The following is a 24,466-nucleotide window of genomic DNA, read 5'->3' as shown; positions in this document are numbered from 1 at the left end:
ATGTGCAGGTTAGGTGGATTGGCCACGTTAAATTGCCCCTTAATTGGAAAAAAATAATTGGGGACTCCAACTTTTTTTAAAAAAAGGAATGTTGGAGAGTATTGTGTCCATGGTGGAGGAGAAGTCTTCTTTGGACACATCATTGGCATCAAGGATTGGGACGTAGGCACTCACGCCCATTGCCCGCTAGTTCTTGGAAAGTTGTAGGCAGAAGGTCATGAGGTCCCCCTTGATGCTGGCAGGGAGCTCTGGGGGTTCATTCTTGATGGTGAAACTAATTCCATTCATTATGGGCTGTATTTCCTCTCCAGAAGAAGATGTAACCACTGCCATCCTCCCTCAGCTGCTCTTCACATGCTCCTCTTGCAGGGCAGCAACGTCAATATTGAAGTGCCTGAGTTCACGAGCAACAAGAGCAGTTCTCCGTTCCGATTGATTATTTTGCTCATTATCCGTGAGGGTTTGTACATTCCAGGTTCTGAAATGGAGTTTAACTTTGATTTTCTGACCACAGGTACATGAGCTGCTGAACGTGGTTTTGCCTCCAGGGTGGGGCTGGAACAGACTAGTTTTAGGGCACCTTTTCTCGCCCATTCCCCATGCGGGGTGGGCAGAGTGGATCCTAAAGAAAGCTGCCAAAATGCTCTCCTCTTCCTATTCCAAGAGCAAAACGACTGAATCAAACACAACCCCTTACATGCCAGTCTGAAGCTGGGGACTTCCAGATCTCACACTTCTGTCCGCATTACCTCTCGCCAATCACCACAGGGTTTGTCTGTGTGGGGGGTGTGCTGGTTTCCTCCAAGATAATGCCTGGTGCGGGACATCTTTTAACACGGGAATGCTGTTGCAGATCAGCATGGTCCTTGACAGAGCCTAGGTCCAGTTCCAGCAGAGGGCAGTAGAGCGGAGCTGCTGATTGGCTGTTGCGGGGGAAATTTGCATCAGTGCATTGCGGTCACCGTAACTTGAAGTTGGTTTGTGGAGGAGCTGTTGTGAAGTGACAGTTAAACCCCAAACACTTCTTCAGTGTTTCCCTCCATACCTCCTCCTCTCATCAAACAAAAACAATCACTGTAAGGATCCCAGCCGAGTAAAGATAAAGAGGGAGACTCGAGGGAAGGTAGAAGTAGAAAGAAGTTGAACCGTGATGTCACAGCCTGCAGATAAGTGATTGCCTGGTGACTGGTAAGTAGTTTTTCTTTTCCCAGAGGTGTTATCATGCGGGGCGCAGTGGTTGCTGAGTGAGTGCTTGCTGAGAAGGGGAGTACATTTAAAAAAAACTGACTGTTGGGAGTTTCCAGCTGAATCCGGTCGGAGAGAGGACAGAGTGACTGCTGGGTAAGTAGTAAATATTTAAATTGTTTGCGCAGGCCCATAACAGCTGATTGCTGTTCTTGTGTGGCGCGCAGTGGTTGCTGGTTAAGTGTTTTATTTTTACCTGCATTTAAGTTCGGCAGTTCCTAAACCCTAGACACTACACTTGTAGTGTCCCCCACCCTTCCACCTCCTTTAAACTAAGGGGTAGAGTGAATATCAGGTAAGGCTCTTTCTTTCTTTTTCTTTATTTTATCTAGAGGGGATGGCACGGAAGGCAGTGCAATGTTCCTCCTGCAGAATGTTTGAGGTGAGTAACGCAGTTAGTGTCCCTGCTGATTTTACCTGTGGGAAGTGCACCCATCTCCAGCTCCTCAGAAACCGCATTAGGGAACTGGAGCTGGAGCTGGATGAACTTCGGATCATTTGGGAGGCAGAGGTGGTCATAGATAGTAGCTTCAGGGATGTAGTTACTCCGAAGAATCAAGATAGATGGGTGACGGTGAGAGGGGCTGGGAGGAAGCAGTCAGTGCAGGAATTGCGGACTCGATAGTTAGAGGGACAGATAGACAGTTCTGTGGCAGCGAAAGAGACTCACGGATGGTATGTTGCCTCCCGGGTGCCAGGGTCCGTGACGTCTCGGACCGTGTTTTCTGAATCCTTAAGGGGGAGGGGGAACAGTCACAAGTCGTGATACACATCGGTACCAACGACATAGGTAAGAGAAGGGACGGGGATTAGAGGAATTAAGAAATTAAGGAATTAAGGAATTAGAGGAAAGAGGAATTAAGGGAGCTAGGGTGGAAGCTGAGAGCCAGGACAAACCATGTTTTCAACTCTGGTTTGTTGCCGGTTCCACGTGCTAGTGAGGTGAGGAACAGGGAGAGAGTGCAGATAAACACATGGCTGCAGGGATGGTGTAGGAGGGAGGGTTTCAGGTACGTGGATAATTGGAGCACATTCTGGGGAAGGTGGGACCTGTGGGACAGACAGGACGGTTTGCACCTGAACCAGAGGGGCACCAATATCCTGGGAGGGAAATTTGCTATGGCTCTTCCGGGGGTGGGGGGGGGGGGGGGGTTTAAACTAATTTGTCAGGGTGCTGGGAAAATGAGCTGTTGTTCAGAAGCCAGTGTTGAGAGTAGTGAGGTACTGAGGTGGGTATCAAGGTCGCAGGAGTGTACCGGCAGACAGAAAGGTGGGTTGAAGTGTGTCTACTTCAATGCAAGGAGCATCCGGAATAAGGTAGGTGAACTTGGAGCATGGATTGGTACTTGGGACTACGATGTTGTAGCCATTACGGAGACATGGTTAGAACAGGGACAAGAATGGTTGTTGGAAGTTCAGGGTGTAGATGTTTCAGTAAAAGTAGGGAACGTGGTAAAAGAGGTTGAGGAGTAGCATTGTTAATCAAGGATAGTTTAACGGCTGCAGAAAGGCAGTTCGAAGGGGATCTGCCTACTGAGGTAATATGGGCCAAAGTTAGAAATAGGAAAGGAGTGGTCACGTTGTTAGGAGTTTTCTATAGGCCCCCAAATAGTAATAGGGATGTGGAGGAAGAAATTGCAAAGCAGATTATGGATAGCTGTGGAGGTCTCAGGGTAGTTGTCATGGGTGACTTTAACTTTCCAAATATTGATTGGAACCTCTGCAGGTCGAACAGTTCAGATGGGGCAGTTTTTGTACAGTGTGTGCAGGAGGGTTTCCTGACACAATATGTGGATATGCCGACAAGAGAGGGAGGGGGCACATTTTATTTGGTACTGGGTAATGAACCGGGGCCAAGTGTTAGATTTGTTTGTGGGAGAGCACTTTGGAGATAGTGACCACAATTCGGTGTCCTTCACTATTGCAATGGAGAGGCATAGGGCCCTATGGCAGGATAAGGTGTATAATTGGGGGAGAGGTAATTACGATGCGATTCGGCAAGAATTAGGGAGCATAAGATGGGAACTGAAACTGTCAGGGAAAGGCACAAATGAAAAGTGGAGCTTGTTCAAGGAACAAATACTGCGTGTCCTTGATAGGTATGTCCCTGTCAGGCAGGGAGGAAATGGCCGTGTGAGGGAACCATGGTTTACAAAAGAGGTTGAATGTCTTGTCAGGAGGAAAAAGGAAGAGTATGTAAGGATGAGAAAACAAGGTTCAGTTGGGTCGCTTGAGGGTTACAAGGTAGCAAGGAATGAGCTATAAAAAAGGGCTTAGGAGAGCTAGGAGGGGGCATGAGAAGTCGTTGGCGGGTCGGATCAAGGAAAACCCCAAAGCTTTTTACTCTTATGTGAGAAATAAAAGAATGACCAGTGTGAGGACAGCAGTGGGAACTTGTGCATGGAGTCAGAAGAAATAGGAGAGGTGTGGAATTAATATTTTTCTTCTGTGTTCACCAAGGAGAGGGGCCATGTTTTTGAGGATGAGAGTGTGATACAGGCGGGTAGGCTGGAGGAGGTCGATGTTCTGAGGAAGGATGTATTAGCAATTTTGGAAAAACCTGAGGGTCGACAAGTCCCCTGGGCCAGATGGGATATATCCAAGGATTCTTTGCGAGGCAAGGGGAGATTCCAGAGCCTTTGGCTTTGATCTTTGGGTCTTCACTGTCCGCGGGGATAGTGCCAGAGGACTGGAGAGTGGCGAATGTTGTTCCTCTGTTTAAGAAAGGGAATAGGAATGACCTTGGTAATTATAGGCTAGTTAGTCTTACTTCGGTGGTCGGTAAGTTAATGGAAAAGGTCCTGAAGGATAGGATTTATGACCATTTGGAAAGAAGCAGCTTAATCCGTGATAGTCAACACAGATTCGTGAAGGGTAAGTCTTGCCTCACAAATTTGATTGAATTCTTTGAGGAGGTAACTAAGTGCGTAGATGAAGGTAGAGCAGTTTATGTCGTACACATGGATTTTAGTAAGGCGTTTGATAAGGTTCCGCATGGTCGGCTCACAAAGAAAGTAAGGAGGTGTGGCATAGAGGGAAATTTGGCCAATTTGATAAGTAACTGGCTATCACATAGAAGACAGAGGGTGGTGGTGGATGGGAAATTTTCAGATTGGAGACCAGTTGCCAGCGGTGTACCACAGGGATCAGTGCTGGGTCCTCTGCTATTTGTGATTTTTATCAATGACTTGGAGGAGGGGGCTGAAGGGTATGTCAGTAAATTTGCTGATGATACCAAATTTGATGGAGTAGTGGATGAGGTGCAGGGCTGTTGTAGGCTGCAAAGAGACATTGATACGATGCAGAGCTGGGCCGAAAATGGCAGATGTGTTTTAACCCTGTTAAATGCGAGGTGATTCAATTTGGTAGAAAAAATTTGAACGCGGATTACAGAGTCAACGGCAGGATTTTAAAAAAAAGTTTAGAGTACCCAATTATTTTTTCCAATTAAGGGGCAATTTAGCGTGGCCAATTCACCTAACCTGCACATCTTTGGGTTGTGGGGGCGAAACCCACGCAGACACGGGGAGAATGTCCAAACTCCACACGGACAGTGACCCAGGGCTGGGATTCGAACCCGGGTCCTCAGCGCCGTAGGCAGCAATGCTAACCACTGTGCCACCGTGCTGCCCTAATGGCAGGATTTTGAGGAATGTGGAGGAACAGAGAGATCTTGAGGCTCATGTCTACAGATCTCTGAAGGTTGCCACTCAAGTGGATAGAGTTGTGAAGAATGCTTATTGTGTGTTAGCGTTTATTAACGGGGGCTTGGGTTTAAGAGCCGCGGAGTTATGCTGTAACAGTACATGACCTTGGTGAGACCACATTTAGAGTATTGTGTGCAGTTCTGGTCACCTCACTATAGGAAGGATGTGGAAACATTGGAAAGGGTGCAAAGGAGATTTACCAGGATGCTGCCTGGTTTGCAGGATAGGTCTTATGAGGAAAGGTTGAGGGAGCTAGGGCTTTTCTCTTTCGAGCGGAGGAGGATGAGAGGCGACTTAATGGAGGTTTACAAGATGATGAGGGGGATTGATAGAGTCGACGTTCAGAGACTATTTCCTCGGGTGGATGTAGCTGTTACAAGGGAGCATAACTATAAGATTCAGGATGGGAGATATAGGAGGGATGTCCGAGGTAGGTTCTTTACTCAGAGAGTAGTTAGGGTGTGGAATGGACTGCCTGCTGTGATAGTGGAGTCGGACACTTTAGGAACTTTCAAGCGGTTATTGGATAGGCACATGGAGCACACCAGAATGACAGGAAGTTGGATAGCTTGATCTTGGTTTCGGACAATGCTTGGCACACCATCGAGGACCGAAGGGCCTGTTCTGTGCTGTACTGTTCTATGTTCTATGTTCCAGAGACAAGGGAACCTTTATGACTGGGGTTCTCCCTACTTGCCGCAGCCTTCATCCACCATCACGGCCGTTGATACTATACGAGCACCTTCCGCATGATCTACAACTGGGGACCTGTTGTGGATTTCGCTTTCTCTGGTCCTTCCCTTCCAACCTTACCATGCCAGGAGTGCAAGACTCCTGACGACATTGCTTTTGGGATCAATGGAATGTTTAAGCCTGTGCACTATGGCACGGTTGAATTCCAAGGAAACTAATTTTCTGCTGGCCCGACCACCGGCTTAACCACTCCTCAATGTCCATCAAACTCCATCAAAACCAACAGAAGATGAAGAAACAGTTCAGAAAAAAGATCAATTTTAAGCGGCTTCAAGAGCTAAGCATGCTCATTGACTTCAAACAATGTCTTCTCCAAAATGTCCATCATCTCAAGCTGTGAGGAAACCATTGGCTATAAGGCTGGGAAACACCAAGACTGGTTCGCCGAGAACAGCCACACCATTCAGGACCTCATCGACAAGAAGGGGAAAGCTCTCCGCACCTGGCAAAATAGAAAAACCAGCAAGGCAAAGAGGAGAGCTCATCAATTAGCCAAGGTGTGTGTATGAAGACGAACTAGGGAAATCAAGAACCAACGTTGGACTGAGAGAGCTAAGGAGTTGCAACCCCTTGCTGGTGAGCACAACACCCAGGACTTCTTCAGTATTTACCAAGGCAATATATGGACCCAATATCCTGGGCCTCAAACCAGTGCAGAGTAAGGATGGAACCCTCTTGAGAGACAAAGAAAATATGGGCCTTCCATGGAGAGTTCACTTCAAAGAACACCTAAACCATGATACAATCATAGATGAAGACATGTTTGAAGAAATCCCAACTCCCCATCAAAGATCTTGGACTTCCACCAAGCGAGGATGAAGTCAAAGCTGCTATTAAACACACAAAGAATGTAAAAGCCTCAGAAGTGGGCGGAATCCCAGCGGAGATCTTCAAACTTGGAGGAGAAGAGAGATCACGTGTCATCTCCATCAGCTGTTGCTGAAGATTGGGAGAATCTGGAGAAGAAATTCCTGCTGACCTCAGGAATGCTGTCCTCAGCACCATCTTCAAGAAAGAAGACAAAGTAAATAACTGAGGAAACCACCAAGGAATCTCCCTACTCTCCATCGCCGGGAAGATCATCCCACAAAACCCTCGTTAGTCACCTTCCCCTAGTCTCTGAAGAAGTCCTTCTGAAAGCTAGTGTGGCTTCCAATCAAACTGTGGAACAGCGAACATGATTTTCACTGCCTGGCAACTTCAAGAGAAATGCCAGGAACAACATCAACCAGTCTACATGGCCTTCATCGATCTGACCAAAGCTTTTGACACAGTCAATTGGGAAGTGCTATGAAAGATCCTGTCAAAGGCCGGCAATCTAGAGAACTTCATTAACATCTTTGTCTCCTCCACGACAAGACCTTGACGGCAGTCCTCATCGATGGAAATAAGACAGAAACCTTTGAGGTCAAGACTGAAGTCAGGCAGTGATGTCTCATCGCCCCCACCCTTTTCTCCATCTTCATCACCACAATCCTTCTTCTTGTCAAGAACTAGCTTCCCATAAGACATAGAAGCAGAATTAAGCCACTCGGCCCATCGAGTCTGCTCTGCCATTCAATAATGGCTGATATTTTTCTTATCCCCATTCTCCTGCCTTCTCCCCATAACCCCTGATCCCCTTATTAATCAAGAACCTATCTATCTCTGTCTTTAAGACACTCAGTGATTTGGCCTCCACAGCCTTCTGCGGCAAAGAGTTCCACAGGTTCACCACCCTCTGGCTGAAGAAATTCCTCCTCATCTCTGTTTTAAAGGATCATCCTTTTAGTCTGAGATTATGTCATCTGGTTCTAGTTTTTACTACAAGTGGAAACATCCTCTCCACATCCACTCTATCCAGGCCTCACAGTATCCTTACGTTTCAATAAGATCCCCCCCATATCCTTATAAACTCCAATGAGTACAGTCCCAGGGTCCTCAATTGTTCCTCATACGACAAGCTCTTCATTCCAGGGATCATTCTTGTGAATCTCCTCTGGACCCTTTCCAAGTGGAGTGGACATCATCGACAGGATGGAAGGGAAACTTTTCAACCTCAACCGGTTGAAATCCAAGAAGAAAGCGGCACTGACATAGGCCACAAATCCCGAAAAACGTGCTTGTTGGGTGAATTGGTCATTCTGAATCCTCCCTCTGTGTATCCGAACAGGAGGCAGTGTGGCGACTAGGGGCTTTCCACGGTAACTTCATTGCAGTGTTAATGTAAGCCTACTTGTGACAATAAATATTATTCTTTTAAAAGTCAGAATGGTGAGTAGCCCATTCCTTGTAATTGGTAACAGTCGTGGGTTTGGAAGGTGCTGTCTAAGGCAACTTGGTGAGTTCCTGCAGTGCATCTTATAGATGATAGACATGGTTGCCACTGTTTGTCACCAGTGGAGTGAGGGAATGTTTGGGGATGGGGTGCAAATTAAGCAAACATATAGGGCTGAATTCTCCGCACTCACGACGGGGCGGAGAATAGCGGGCGGCGTAAATTTTTACGGCCACGCTGGTCCGACGCCCTCCCGCTATTCTCCCCCCCCCCTCCCACGCCCGCCTCCCGACACGAATCGCTGCCCGCAGTTTTTTTACGGCGAGCAGCGATTCACCCCTGGCCGATGGGCCGATGTCCAAGGCCTTTACGACCGTTTTTATGAACGTAAATCACACCTGGTCTGACCGTTCGTAAAAACGGCCGTAAAGTCCCAATCTGGGGAACCATGGCACCGATTGGCACGGCAGTACCACGGCCGTGCCAAGGGTGCCATGGGCCCGCGATCAGTGGGCACTGATCGTGGGCAGCGGGTACTTACCCCGCGCACTCTTTCTCCTTCCGCCGCCCCGCTGTATCCATTCGCGGGGTGGCTGAGGGGCATACCGGGCCACGCATGCGCGGGTTTCACGCATATGCGTAATGACGTCATCCGCGCATACGCGGGTTGGAGTCGTCCAATCCGCGCATGCGTGGCTGACGTCATCTGACGCGTCAGCCGTCGCTAACTCTGGCTAGCGGGCTTAACAAAATTCGTTAAGCCCGCGATGCCGGAGTTCACGGCCGCGCGATGCTAGCCCCGACCGGGGAGCTGAATCGGTTCCCGGTCGGGGGGGCGGAGGCTGGCGTCAAACCCGCCCGTTTTTGACGCCAGCCTCACGATTTCTCGCGGGTGAGGAGAATCACGCCCATATTTCTTGGATAATAGCAAACTTCTTGAGTGTTGTTGGGAACTTCACTCATCCATGTAAGTGGAGAGCATTTCATCACATTCCAACTTGTGCCTTATAGATGGTGGACTGGCTTTGGGGAGTTACAAGGTGAGTTACTCTCCACAGAATTCCAAGCCTCTGACCTGCTCTTGTAGCCATAATTTTATATAGCTCGCCCAGTTCACTTTCAATGGTAACCCCTAGGATGTTGATGGTGGGAGATTCAGCGATGGAAACACAATTGAATGTTAGATTGTCTCTTGTTGGAGGTCATTGCCTGGCACTTGTGTGGCATGAATGTTACTTGCCATTTCTCAGCCAAAGCCTGTATATTGTCTTGATGAAGCAGCTGAAAATGGTTGGGCCTGGGACACTACCCTGAGGAACTCCTGCAGTGATGTCTTGGGACTGAGCTGATTGACTTCCAACAGCCAGAGCCAAACTTCTTTGTGTTAGTTACGACTCCGACCAGCTGTTTCCCCCGATTCCCATCGAGTCTAGTTTTGCTGGGGCTCCTTGAGGCTACACTTGGTCAAAAGCTGCCATGATCTCAAGGACAGTCACTCTCAGCTCACCTCCTGGGGTTCAACGCTGTTCTCTATATTTGAACTTAGGCTGAAATGAGGTCACTAGCTGAGTTTTCCTGGTGGAATCCAAATTGAGCATCAGTGAACAGGTTATTGCTGAGTAAGTTTCACTTGATAGCCCTGTTGTTGGCTCCTTCCATCACTTTACTGATGATTGAGAGTAAAGTGATGGGGCCGTAATTGGTTGGGTTGGATTTGTCCTGCTTTTTGCATACATCTGTGCTGAGGGAGGACACCTTGGAGGGATCAGGCAGCGAGGCAATCTGGGGAGAGCTCAGGAATAGGAAGGGTGCTGTCGCAATGTTAGGGGTTTACTACAGACCGCCTAACAGCCAGCGGGAGATAGAGGAGCAGATATGCAGACAGATCTTGGAAAGATGCATAAACAATAGGATTGTTGTGATGGGTGATTTTAACTTTTCCTATATTGACTTGGAAACACTTACTGCTCAAGGCATGGATAGAACAGAATTTGGAAGGAGCGTCCTGGGGGGTTTCTTGAAACAATATGTAAACAGCCCAACTCGGAAATATTATTTATTTTTAATAAATTTAGAGCACCCGATTATTATTATTTTTATCCAATTTAAGGAGCAATTCAGAATGGTCAATCCACCTAACCTGCACATCTTTGGGTTGTGGGGATGAAACCCAAGGAGCCATATTAGACCTGGTGCTGGGGAATGAGCCCAGCCAGATGATCAAAGTTTCAGGAGGAGATCATTTCGGGTACAGTGATTATAATTCTGTAAGTTTTAAGCTGCTTATGGAAAAGGACAAGAGTGGTCCTCGGGTGAAGGTGTTAGACTAGGGGAAGGCGAATTACAACAGCATAAGGCAGGATCTGGAGGGTGTTGACTGGACGAGGCTGTTTGAGGGAAAATCAACTTCCGGCATGTGGGAGGCTTTCCCACAGTTAATTAGAATTCAGGACCGACATGTACCTGTGAAGATGAAAGACAAGGGTGGCAAGTATAGGGAACCCTGGATAACGAGGGATATTATGAACCTTGTCAAAACGAAAAAGGAAGCATTCGTCAGGTCTAAGAGGCTTCGGGAAAAAGGAACCCTTGAAGAATATAAAGCAAATAGGAAGCAACTTAAGGTAGGAGTTAGGAAGGCTAAAAAAGGTCATGAAATGACATTGGCAAACAGGATTAAGGAAAACCCTAAGGGGTTTTATATATATATATAAAGAGCAAGAGGGTAGCCAGAGAAAGGGTTGGTCCATTCAAGGATATTGGAGGGAATCTATGTATGGAACCAGAGCAAATGGGAGAGATACTAAATGAATACTTTGCCTCAGTATTCACCAAAGAGAAGGGCTTGGTGGATAGGGTAGAGTGTGCAGATATTCAGAGTCATGTTGATATTAATAAAGACGAGGTGTTGGGCATCTTAAAAAGCATTAAAGTAGATAAGTCCCCAGGGCCTGATAGGATCTACCCCAGAATACAGAGGGAGGCAAGGGAGGAACTTGCTGGGGCCTTGACAGTAATCTTTGTCTCCTCATTGGCTACAGGTGAGTTCCAGAGGACTGGAGAGTAGCCAATGTTGTTCCATTGTTTAAGAAGGGCAGCAGGGATAATCCAGGAAATTATAGACCAGTGAGCCTTATGTCAGTGGTAGGGAAATTATTGGAAAAGATTCTTAGAGATTCTTACTCTCATTTGGAAACAAATAGACTTATTAGTGATGAACGGCATGGTTTTATTAAGGGGAGGTCGTGCTCACTAATTTGATCGAGTTTTTCGAGGAAGTAACAAAGATGATGGATGAAGCAAAGGAAGTAGATATTGTATACATGGACATCAGTAAAGCCTTTGGCAAGGTTCCTCATGGTAGACTGGTACAAAAGGTGAAGTCACATGGGATCAGAGGAGAGCTGGCAAGTTGGATACAGAACTGGCTTGGGCACAGAAAATAGAGGGTAGCAGTAGAAAGGTGATTTTCTGAATGGAAGGCTGTGACTAGTGGCATTCCACAGGGATCAGTTCTGTTGTTTGTGGTGTATATAAATAATTTGGAAGAAAATATAGCTGGCCTGATGAGTAAGTTCGCAGACGACACAAAAATTGGTGGAGTTGAGGATAGTGAAGAGGATTGTCAGGGGATACATCATGATACAAATTGATTGGGCTTGGGCGGAGAAATGGCAGATGGAGTTTAATCCAGAAAAATGTGATGTAATGCACTTCGGAAGGTCCATGCATGTAGGAATTGCAAAATAAATGTTAGAATTCTTGCCAGTACTGACAGGCAGAGGGATCTGGGCGTGCATGTCCACCGATCACTGAAAGTGACAACGCCTGTGGATAAGGTGGTCAAGAAGCCATACGGCATGCTGGCCTTCATCAGTCGGGGCACTGGATATAAAAATTGGCAAGTAATGTTGCAGCCGTACAGGATCTTAGTCAGGCCTCATTTGGTGTATTGTATACAATTCTGGTTGCCACACTACCAGAAGGATGCTTCGGAGAGGGTACAGAAGCTGTTTACTAGGATGTTGCCTGGTATGGAGGACATTAGCTATGAGGAGAGATTAGATAACCTTGGTTTGTTCTCACTGGAACGACGGCGGTAGAGAGGCTATGGGTCCTGACGATATTCCGGCAATTGAACCGAAGATTTGCGTTCCCGAACTTGCCGCACCCCTCCAAACTGTTCCAGTACAGCTACAGCACTGGCGAATACCCGGCAATATGGAACATTGCTCACGTTTGTCATAAGAACAAAGAACAAAGAATAATACAGCACAGAAACAGGCCCTTCAGCCTGCGCCAAAGTCTGAAGACCCGCACATCCAGACATAGGAGCAGCTTCTTCCCCACAGCTACAAGACTCCTCAACGACTCCCCCTTGGACTGATCTGTTCCCTGTAATAACAATATTCACGATGCCCTATGCTGCTCTTGCTCATGTATTTACTTTGTTTGGCCCCTTGTTCTGCACTGTAACCAATCACTGTTTGTCAAAGTACTATTTGTCAATGTACTTTGTTGATTATTCTTTTTTGTCTACTATGTATGTACTGTGTACGTTCCCTCGGCCGCAGTAAAATACTTTTCACTGTACTTCGTACATGTGACAATAAATCAAATCAAATCTTGAAGAGCCAGTGTCCAAAAACCAATCGCTGGGGAACTGCGCTACAAACCTTCCTCCTGTCTAAAATACAACCAGTGACTACAACTCTCTGTTTCCCTTCACTCACCCAATTTCCTATCCATGTAATTACTGCCCCTTTTATTCCATGAGCTCTCACTTTGCTAATGAGCCTCTTGTGTGCCACTTTATCAAATGTGTTTTGACCATGGCACTACATTCTCACGTACAAGGACAGTGCCCTCCCCTTGGCAGGTTTGGTGGTGGGAAGAGCATTTAATCTGGGGAGCTGATGGTCCAGTGGTAACATCACCGGACGAGAAAGCCAGAGGTCCAGGCTAATGTTCTGGGGCAAGGATTCAAATCCCAGTTTGACAGCTGGTGGAACGATAATTCAATTAATAACCTGAAATGGTGACCATTAAACTCTTCCTGATTGACATAAAAATCCATCTGGTTCATTAATGCCCTTCAGGGAAGGAAGTCTGCCGTCCTTACCCGGTCTGGCCTCTATGTGACTCCAGACCCACAACAATGCGGTTGACTCTTTTTAAAAATAAATTTAGAGTACCCAATTCATTTTTTCCAATTAAGGAGCAATTTTAGTGTGGCCAATCCACCTACCTTGTGCATCTTTGGGCTGTGGGGGCGAAACCCACACAGACACGGGGAGAATGTGCAAACTCCACATGGACAGTGACCCAGAGCCGGGATTGAACCTGGGAACGTGGCGCTGTGAGGCAGTAGTGCTAACCCACTGCGCCACCGTGCTGCCCTCAATGCGGTTGACTCTTGACTGCCCTCTGAAATGGCCGAGCAAACTACCCGGTTCAAGCACAGTTAGGGATGGGCAACAACTGCTGAACTTGTCAGCAGCACCCTCATTCCATGAAAGAATAAAGAAAAACACCTGCGGGGTCCCAGGTTCGATCCCGGCTCTGGGTCACTGTCCGTGTGGAGTTTGTACATTCTCCCCGTGTTTGTGTGGGTTTCGCCCCCATAACCCAAAGATGCACAAGGTAGGTGGATTGGCCACGCTAAATTGCCCCTTCATTGGAAAAAATGAATTGGGTATTCTAAATTTCAAAAAAAAGACAAACACCTGAAGCTGGCCCCCATCGCAGCAGGGGCTTGAGCGGAAAATGTAGCGAGCCATTCAAACTTTCATTGACTTGGGGACCGAAAGGACCTGCCAGTGGGAGGGGCTGTAAAACTCTGCCCTTGCATTTTCTATGATGCTTTTACCAACCTGAGGATAACCCTGTGACCTTCCTTGCCACTGGGCTGACCATTGTTATGCACTCCTGGCCAACCTCCCATATTCTAACCTCGTTGAACTTGAAGCCGTACAGGACCCTGCTGCCCATGTCCTTCCTCGCTCCTCAGCCCATTGACACACATTGGCTCCCAGTTAAGCATTTACTCGCTTTTAAAATTCTCATCTTTCTTTCCAAATCTCTCCATGGCATTGTCACTCCCAATCTCTGGAATCTCCTTTATTAATCCCACAACTCTCCAAGATGCCAGTGCTCCACTAATTCTGGCCTCTTGAACACTTTCAATTGAAATAATTGTCCGTGCATTCAGCTGCCCAGGCAAAACAGATTCTTCCCCGCTGTTACCAGACCCCTGGGTGACCCTGTTGTGGACGGATCTGATCTCTCCACACATCTTCTCCACTGAATAATACAACACTCCGTATGCTTCACCCAATGCCTGTATCTATGTATCAACATTGCGTATTTTATGTTTGCCCTATTATGTATTTTCTTTTCATGTATGGAATGGTAAAGCGAAAAGTGCAGAGGATACTGGAAGTCTGCAGAGGGATTTGGATAGGTTAAGTGAATGGGCTCGGGTCTGGCAGATGGAATACAATGTTGACAAATGTGAGGTTATCCATTTTGGTAGGAATAACAGCAAACGGGATTATTATTTAAACGATAAAATATTAAAGCATGCCGCTGTTCAGAGAGACTTGGGTGTGCTAGTGCATGAGTCACAGAAGGTTGGTTTACAAGTGCAACAGGTGATTAAGAAGGCAAATGGAATTTTGTCCTTCATTGCTAGAGGGATGGAGTTTAAGACTAGGGAGGTTATGTTGCAATTGTATAAGGTGTTAGTGCGGCCACACCTGGAGTATTGTGTTCAGTTTTGGTCTCCTTACTTGAGAAAGGACGTACTGGCGCTGGAGGGTGTGCAGAGGAGATTCACTAGGTTAATCCCAGAGCTGAAGGGGTTGGATTATGAGGAGAGGTTGAATAGACTGGGACTGTACTCGTTGGAATTTAGAAGGATGAGGGGGGATCTTATTGAAACATTTAAAATTATGAAGGGAATAGATAGGATAGATGCGGGCAGGTTGTTTCCACTGGCGGGTGACAGCAGAACTAGGGGGCATAGCCTCAAAATAAGGGGAAGTAGATTTAGGACTGAGTTTAGGAGGAACTTCTTCACCCAAAGGGTTGTGAATCTATGGAATTCCTTGCCCAGTGAAGCAGTTGAGGCTCCTTCATTACATGTTTTTAAGGTAAAGATAGATAGTTTTTTGAAGAATAAAGGGATTAAGGGTTATGGTGTTCGGGCCGGAAAGTGGAGCTGAGTCCACAAAAGATCAGCCATGATCTAATTGAATGGCGGAGCAGGCTCGAGGGGCCAGATGGCCTACTTCTGCTCCTAGTTCTTATGTTCTTATGTTCTTATGTTCTTATGATCTGTCTGAACTTGTTGCAGAACAAAACTTTCACTGTACCTCGGTACTCGTGACAATAAACAAATCCAAACCAATCCAATCTAATCCCGAAACTCAGTTTTCCCTCCCTGAACCCCTCCGCCTCTGCCTCACTTTCCTCCTTAAAGATGATCCTTAAAATCTATCAATTGTTCCTTATATCTCCTCCTGGTGTTCGGTGTCAAATTTAACCTTTGTTATGCTGCTGCAAGGCACTTTTCAGGAAACAAAACTACATAATTAAGACAAATTGTTGCTGTATACATCCCAAAGCACTTTACAGTCAAAGAATACTTTTCACAGAAAGTCAGTGGTGTTACGTAGGAACATTGGGCGGGATTCTCTGATCGGATTCTCTGGTCCTGAGGCTAAGTGTTGACGCTGTCGTAAATGCCGTTGTGTTTTACGACGGCGTCAACGGGCCCCCAGGATCAGCAATCCTGCGCCCGACAGGGGGACAGCAAGGCACTGGAGTGACTCACGCAGCTCCAGCTGCTGATGCCAGCATCAAACAGGCGCTGTGGGTCTGCGCGTGCGCGCTGCGACCGACGCAAATTCTCACATGTGCATTACGACCAGCACAAACTCACGCGTGCCGAAAGTTGCCTTCTCCACGCCGGCCCTGACGCAACATGGCGTAGAGCTCAGCGCGGAGTAAAAGAGTCCCCCACCAAGTGAAGCTGGCCCGCCAATCGATAGGCCCCGATCGCGGGCCAGGCCACGGTGGAGGCCCCACCCTGGGGTCGGACACCCCTCCCCCACCAGACTGCCCCCCGCAGGATGAACGCTGAGGTCCCGCCGGGTAGGACCACATGTGAACGGCGCCGGCGGGACTCGGCCTATGTTGGCACCCATTCGGCCCATCATGGGTGGAGAATCATCGGGGAGCCGCGTAGAGCGGCCTTCCGACAGGAGCCACGCCGACCGCACCGGCGACAATGGCACCGATTCTCCGGTGACCGGAGAATAGGCGGACCGGCATCACGTGATTCGTGCCCCCCCCCCCCCCCCCCCCCCCCCGGCAACTCTCCGACCCGGCCCGGGGTCAGAGAATCCCACCCATAGCTGTCAAGGGGCGGCACGGTGTTCAATCCCGGCCCCAGGTCACTGTCCGCGTGGAGTTGGCACATTCTCCCCGTGCCTGCGTGGGTCTCACCTCCACAACCCAAAGATGTGCAGGGTAGGTAGGTGGATTGGCCATGTTGAATTGCAACTTAATTGGAAAATAAATAATTGGATACAAGGAACATAGCAGTAAGTTTGCACACAAGATCCAATGTGGTCACGTCCAAATTAATCCGCCTGGCTCAGCTTTGTATCAGAGATGTAGGGTGCAGTAGGATCTTATACACCAATTTGAAAGAGAAGACAGATTCTCAGTTTCATCTCCAACCCTTTAAGATATCATCATTCCTCTAATTCTGGACCCTTCAAATAGAATCATTTGATGCAGTTATACTTGCATCGGTGCTGAATTCCTCACCAGTGTGTCAACCTAGACCACACACTCAAGATGGGACGCAAACCCATGATCCTTTGAGTCAAAAATGTGTGCTGCCCACTGAGCCAACGGTGCCAGTGATCCTAATTCCACCTTCTCAACAGGGAGCCACACTTGGGTAACATGAGTTGGGGACAGGGTCACAGCTCTGGAGTAACCTCACAACTGGAACACAGAAGCAGGAACAGCTCGGTCAGCCCTTCCAGATGGTTACCAGTTCTGTCCAGTGGTGTTCTGATTTGTACCCAAACTCAGTTAAACCTGATTTACCTCCATGCCCTTTGATCCTCTCACACAATGAAAGGGTCGGTGAATTTCTCCTTGTGGCTTTACAAACAGCGGAATGAAAGAAGAGGGAAACATTCGGAAGTCTTGCTGGATTTGCCTCCGCCACTGAGCTCTTTGATCCTGAAGGGGTTAATCCATGCAAATTATGTAAGGTGCTGTGAATGCAGAGAACGGGCGACTGAAGATTCAAGGTTGCAAATTGGAACAAAAGTGCTTTTCAATAAAGATTCATTCTCTGCAAGCCCAATGTGCAGTTTGATCCTGACACAGCTCCATTGTGGGAATAATGTCAACAGAATGGAAATGTGCGTTCGATATTTAATGATGTGAATTTAATGGTTATCATAATGTCATTTTATCCATGAAATGCGATTACTTCCACTAAAAGGAGCTTACATTTCTGATGGCAGCAATTGCGATTTAAAATCACATTAAGGCAGAAGAATTGTGTTCTGGGAATTGATATTTTTTTTAAAATCTGAATTCTTTGGAAACCCAGAACGGCGGGTGGGGGTGAGGGCGTTGGGGGTGGGGGGCATGAAGTGTGGGGATAAGCCATGTAGTGTGGTCATAAGACGTGAAGATAAGTGAGCCTCAAGGTTTGATCGCCAAGTTGAGTTCTCCACTCTCACAGCAAGCCAGCAGTGAGAACTGGTCCCCTGGTTCTGAGAGGACAGCATATAGACAGCTGTTTCCCACCTTTGATCCTAATCCAGTGAGTATGTATTTGATTTGTTTATTGAAATTTGAGTATTGGTGTGTATCTGTGCTTGCGTCTCAAGGGCTGAATTTTCCTAAACCTTGACCCAGTTCGGCCGAAAAGCCTCGGCCCAGTGTCTCCGATGCAATCAGTGACTCACCTATATACAATTGAGCGTTCCGACCACTTCAACACCATTCACCCTACAACTTCACCCCCTCACCCTCTCATTCCCCTTACTCACTCACCCTCTAGCCATCACCCCTTCACATCATTGTCCACACACCCCTAGTCCCCCCCATTTTGTAAACAAAATACGCAAGTCATATTATAATTGTAGAAGAGCGCATAAAACCCAATGAGAAACAGATTATTTAAACCATCTGTGTAAACAAGCGGACTCTTTAAACCATCGCTATCGACAAATAGTTGCAAATACAATTGGGCTGTAGGATTGCAGACAAGAGCCCATAAAATTCCTCAAGAAAGCAGACTTCAGAACTGTTACCTCAGCACACGTCCTGACTGAATACTTAAAAACAATAGAAAGATATTGAACATAAGAACTAGGAGCAGGAGCAGGCCATCTGGCTCCTTGATCCTGCTCCGCCATTCATTAAGATCATGGCTGATTTTTTTGTGGACTCAGCTCCACTTATCCGCCCACTCACCATAATCTTTTTATTCCATTACCGTTCAAAATTCGATCTATCTTTGCCTTAAAAACATTTAACGAGGCAGCCTCAACTGCTTCACTGGTCAGGGAATTCTACAGTATCACGACCCTTCGGGTGAAGAAATTCCTCCTCAACACAGTCCTAAATCTGCTCCCCATTATTTTGAGGCTATGCCCCCTTGTTCTAGTTTCACCCGCCTCCCTGCTTCTATCCTATCTATTCCCTTCAGAGTTTTATATGTTTCTATAAGACCCCCCTCATTTTTCTAAATTCCAAATCTCTCCTCATAAGCTAATCCTCTCAACTCTAGAATCAACCTAGTGAATCTCCTCTGCATACTCTCCAGTGCCAGTACATTCTTTCTCAAGTGAGGAGACCAAAACTGTACACAGTACTCCAGGTGTGGCCTCACCAGCACTCTACACAGCTGCAACATAACCTCCCTGCTTTTAAACTCCATCCCTCTAGCAATGAAAGACAAAATTCCATTTGCCTTCTAAATTACCTGCTGCACCTGCAAACCAACTTTTTGTGATTCATGCACAAGGACACCCAGGTCCCTCTGCACAGCAGCAAGCTGCAATTTTTTTACCATTTAAATAATAGTTAATTTTGCTGTTATTCCTACCAAAATGGATGGCCTCACATTTACCAACATTAAACTCCATCTGCCAGACCCTTGCCCACTCACTTAAACTATCTATATCCCTCTGCAGACTTTCAGTTTCCTCTGCACACTTGGCTCTATCACTCATCTTAGTGTCATCTGCAAACTTTGATTCATTACAATTGGTCCCCAACTCCAGATCATCTATTAAATTGTGATCAATTGTGGTCCCAACACTGATCCCTGAGGCCCACCGCTAGCCACTGATCACCAACCAGAAAAACACCCATTTATCCCCACTCTTTGCTGAAACCTTTATTCATTGTCATCATACGAGGCTACACTTTGAAGCCTGTGAAATGTGCTCTACCCTTTTATCCATCAGATGAACTTTTTCAAAACTCATCTGAAGCCTTTCCCACATCTACCATGTTGATCTTTTAATTGACAGTCCAGCAGTTGGAAAAGGCAACAATCTGGTAGGCTCCTTTCTAAAGGGGAGTCACACCTTCCAACCCCTTCAGCCTCATGGCTCCCTTTGATGAACATAGTCGCAACTCATGCCATAGCATTTCATGATGACGTATAAAGGAGGAAAAGCATTTTACCACCTTGCCAGCTGAACGCTTCCTGCTTCCAGCTCATGGTTCCATGGTTCCCTCCTCCTTGTGACTGGTGTAAATCCCAACAGCTGCTAAGGTCCAGCCACCTCCATGAACATTTAAAACCTTTCCTGGGGCAGACTCATGATGAATCCCCAAAACTCTCACCTGCCCCCTTCACTGGAGGGGGCGTGTTCCAGGACCGACTTCCTCCCCCCACCCTCAAGAAAATGGCCAAGTGCAGAAACGGGGCGGGTCACCAGCCTGCCCTGATCAGTGGCCATGTGCTGTATCGCCCTGTCCCGTCTCAGTTTGGCCCTGATCGGAAAGTTGACAATTCAGTCCTGGGTAAGGAGAACATCAGGTGCAACTTTGATTGTATTTTTAGGGGCGACACGGTGGCGCATTGGTTAGCACTGCTGCCTCATGGCACCAAAGACCTGGTCTCGATCCCGATCCGGGGTTATTCTCTGTGTGGAGTTTGCACATTCTCCCCATGTCTGCGTGGGTCTCACCCCCACAACCCAATAAGATGTGCAGGGTAGGTGGATTGGCCACGCCAAATTGCCGCTTAATTGGTAAAAAGAATGGGGTCCTGTTAATTTAAAGAAAAGTTTGATTGTATTTTTATAAATGAACATACGGCAGCAAAAGCGCAGACTTGAGTCACGTGCTGCCTGCAGCTTGCTGTGTGAACCCAACTTGGGTGCCAACATGCTCCGATGTTGCCATTATTGCTGTGGATCTCAGCAGGATTTGTAGATTCCCTCAGCAATCCAGCAGATTACTAGAATTACTGAGAAACCATCCCAGGGCCGGGGTTCCTGGAGCGTAAATCTGCTGTCCTTTCCCGGATTTCCATACAATGGCCATTCTGCCAGCATGCTTGCTGTTACAGAGGGCAAGTTTGTGGGCAAATGTTGAGCATTGGAGAGTTGGGGATTTATTCAAGGGAACTGGGGATCCGTAAAGGGCAGCCCGTCTGGAACACGGATGTGCTGAGTGGCTACTCTCTTGTTCCTTCCTCTCCTCCCTAGGACCACTCTTATCCTTGTCCACCAGCACTTTAAAACTTACTGACTTGTGGTCACTGTTCCCAAAATGCTCCCCTACTGAAACTTCTACCACCTGGCGGGGCTCATTCCCAATACCAGGTCCAGTACAGCCCCATCCCTAGTTGGACTATCTACATGTTGTTTTAAGAAGCCCTCCTGGATGCTCCTTACAAACTCTGCCCCGTCCAAGTCCCGAGCACTAAGTGAGTCCCAGTCAATATTGGGGAAGTTAAAGTCTTCCATCACAACAACCCTGTTGCTTTTACTCCTTTCCAAAATCTGTCCACCTATCTGATCCTCTATCTTAGCCATCACCTCTCAGTTTGATGTGGTGCCTTGAAGATGGCAACATGGGCATCGTGCGACACGGTGGCACAGTGGTTAGCACGGATGCCTCAAAGGACCTGGGTTCGATTCCAGAGTTGGTCCTGTGTGGGTTTTACACGTTCTCCCTGTCTGCATGGGTTTCCTCCGGGTGCTCCAGTTTCCTCCCACAGTCCAAAGATTCTGTTTTATAAATTTAGAGTACCCAATTCATTTTTTCCAATTAAGGGGCAATTTAGTGTGGCCAATCCACCTACCCTGAACATCTTTGGGTTGTGGGGGCGAAACCCACGCAAACACGGGGAGAATGTGCAAACTCCACACAGACAGTGACCCAGAGCCGGGATCGAACAGGGCTAACCCACTGCGCCACTGTACTGCCCCCACAGTCCAAAGATGTGCAGGTTAGGTTGATTGGCAATGCTAAAAGAAATTGCCCCCCAAGTGCCCCAAGATGTGTAAGTTAGGTGGGGTTATGGGGTTATGGGGATAGGGCCCAGGTAGGGTACTATTTCAGAGGTTCGGTGCAGACTCAATAGGCCAAATGGCCTCCCTCTACATTCTAGGTTTCCTATCATTTGAAGAATAGCCAAGGGACACAGGATGAAATCATCAGGACATTGTCCAGGAGATCAGAAATTCACCAGCATGATATTCTGGGTGTGATCACACACTAACTGCACGTTAGGTTGGCGCTACCTCTTATAGTTAAGATATATCTCCCCAACATAGTACAGTGACCATACAGCATGGATGGGATTCTCAGTCCCGCCAGCCCCATTTTCTGGCACGGTGCGCCCCTGCAAGCAGCGGGATTCTCCGTTCCCGCAGCCAGCCAATGGGATTTTCCATTGTGACCACCCCCAGGCTGCTGGGAAACTCACGGGTGTGAATGCGCTTCCGGCGAAGCAGAGAATCCCACCGACGGAGAATCCCGCAGCATATGTGTGCATCCTGTGCCATGTGGATGTCACTATATTGGAAAAGATACACATTGGCTCCTCAAGTTCTCACCATTTTGACTACAGGCAGCAAAGCCCCGTCTCCTGGCATCAGGGTGAAGCGAAGGTCATTGATTTGTTTTTTCTAAAATTCAGTGGCGACTAGGGGCTTTTCACAGTAACTTCATTGCATTGTTTTTTTTAAATAAATTTAGAGTACCCAATTCATTTTTTCCAATTAAGGGGCAATTTAGTGTGGCCAATTCACCTGGCCTGCACATCTTTGGGTTGTGGGGGCGAAACCCACGCAAACACGGGGAGAATGTGCAAACTCGACACGGATAGTGACCCAGAGACGGGATCGAACCTGGGACCTCGGCGCCATGAGACAGCAGTGCTAACCCACTACGCCACCGTGCTGCCCGGGAAAGTCAATGATAAATTCTGATGGAATCAGGTCAACGTGAGTAAGGAACCCTTCTGCTGATTGCAACATTCCGCCCCACACCACCCAACGCAACTGATGGATCAGTGCTCTTCAATGTTGAACAGCGCTTGGAGAAAGCACTGACGGTGGCAACGGCACAGACTGTACTGTGTGTGAGGGTTTTAACGTCCATCATCTATTGTGGCTCGGTAGTACCACCACAGGCCGACCTGGCCAGATTCTGAAGGGCATAGCTTCCACGCTGGGAGTGTAGCCGGTGATGAGAGAAACAGCAGAAAGGGGGAAGCATGCTAGATCTCCCTGTCTCACTGACCTACCTGTCGCAAATGCATGGCAGCATTAGTAGGAGTGACCACCGCACAGTGGAGATAAAATCCCATTGTGTTGTATGTCACTACCATTGTGCTCAATAGGATAGATTTTCAAACAGATCTGGCAACTTAAGGCTGGACATCCAGGAAGTGCTGTGGGCCATAGCATCAAGTGAATTGTATATAACCACAGTCTGTAACCTCATGACCTCATATCCCCCAGTCTACAATTAGTACCAATCCAGGGGATCAACTCTTCAATGATTCCTGACTCAATATGTAGATAGGCCGACGAGGGGGGAGGCCATATTGGACTTGGTGCTTGGCAACGAACCAGGCCAGGTGTCAGATGTCTCGGTAGGAGATCATTTCAATGACAGTGACCACAACTCCTTGACCTTTACCATAGTCATGGAGAGGGATGGGAACAGACAGTATGGGAAGGTATTTAATTTGAGGAGGGGAAATTATACTGCTATTAGACAGGAGCTGAGGAGCATAAGGTGGGAACAATTGTTCTTGAGGAAAAGCACAACAGTAATGTGGGGATTGTTTAAGGAGCACTTGCTGCGAGTGCTGGATAGTTTTGTCCCCTGAGACAAGGAAGGAATAGTAAGGTGAAGGAGTCTTGGATGACAAAAGAAATGGAGCTCCTAGTCAATAGGAAGAAGGAAGCTTATGTAAGGTTGAGGAAGCAAGGATCTGACTCGGCTCTAGAGGGTTACAAGCTAGCCAGGAAGGAACTCAAAAATGAACTGAGGAGAGCTAGAAGGAGGCATGAAAAAGCCCCGGCGGGAAGGATTAGGGAAAACCCCAAGGCATTCTACACTTATGTGAGAAATAAGAGTACGATCAGAGTGAGAGTAGAGCTGATCAGTGATAGTGGAGGGAACTTGTGCCTGGAGTCTGAGGAGATGGGGTAGGCCCTAAATGAATTTTTTGCTTCAGTATTCACTGGAGTGAGGGACCTTGTTGCTCATGAGAACAGCGTGAATCAGGTTAATAGACTCGAACAAGTTGATATTAAGAAGGAGGATTTGCTGGAAATTTTGAAAAGAATCAGGATAGATAAGTCCCCTGGGCCTGACGGGATATACCCAAGGTTACTACGGGAAGTGAGGGAGGAGATTGCTGCGCCGTTGGCGATGCTCTTTGCGTCCACACTCTCCACTGGAGTAGTACCGGATGATTGGAGGGAGGTGAATGTTGTTCCCCTGTTCAAGAAAGGGAATAGGGAAATTCCTGGGAATTACAGACCCATCAGTCTTACTTTTGTGGTGAGCAAAATATTGGAAAGGATTCTGAGAGATAGGATTTATGATTATTTAGAAAAACATAGTTTGATTAAAGATAGTCAGCATGGCTTTGTGAGGGGCAGATCATGCCTCACAAGCCTCATTGAATTCTTCGAGTATGTGACGAGACACATTGATGAAGGTCGAGCAGTGGATGTGGTGTATATGGATTTCAGTAAGGCATTTGATAAGGTTCCCCATGGTAGGTTCATTCAGAAAGTTAGGGGGCATGGGATAGAGGGAAATTTGGCAGTCTGGATACAGAATTGGCTGGCCGAAAGAAGACAGCGAGTGTTAGTGGATGGAAAATATGCCCCCTGGAGGTCGGTGACCAGTGGTGTCCCGGAAGGATCTGTTCTGGGACCTCTGCTCTTTGTGTCTTTTATAAATGACTTGGATG

The 24,466-nt window shown here is 47.4% G+C and overlaps 1 protein-coding gene across 1 annotated transcript in view; it reads left to right on the top strand.

Annotated features, from left to right (window-relative positions):
* Window positions 1-354: 354 nt before the first annotated feature.
* Window positions 355-24,466, top strand: part of LOC119952385 (protein qua-1-like) — a 41,361-nt gene continuing 17,249 nt past the window's right edge. Inside the window, exon 1 of the mRNA XM_038776092.1 lies at window positions 355-514. Within this exon, the coding sequence (XP_038632020.1) occupies window positions 355-514 (160 nt within the window). The remainder of the gene's footprint in view (window positions 515-24,466) is intronic.

The sequence above is a fragment of the Scyliorhinus canicula genome, chromosome 17, assembly GCF_902713615.1.
Source record: "Scyliorhinus canicula chromosome 17, sScyCan1.1, whole genome shotgun sequence".
Classification (NCBI taxonomy): Eukaryota; Metazoa; Chordata; class Chondrichthyes; order Carcharhiniformes; family Scyliorhinidae; genus Scyliorhinus; species Scyliorhinus canicula.
Note: the sequence above shows the minus strand (reverse complement) of the source record. Positions and strands in the feature narration are given on the sequence as shown.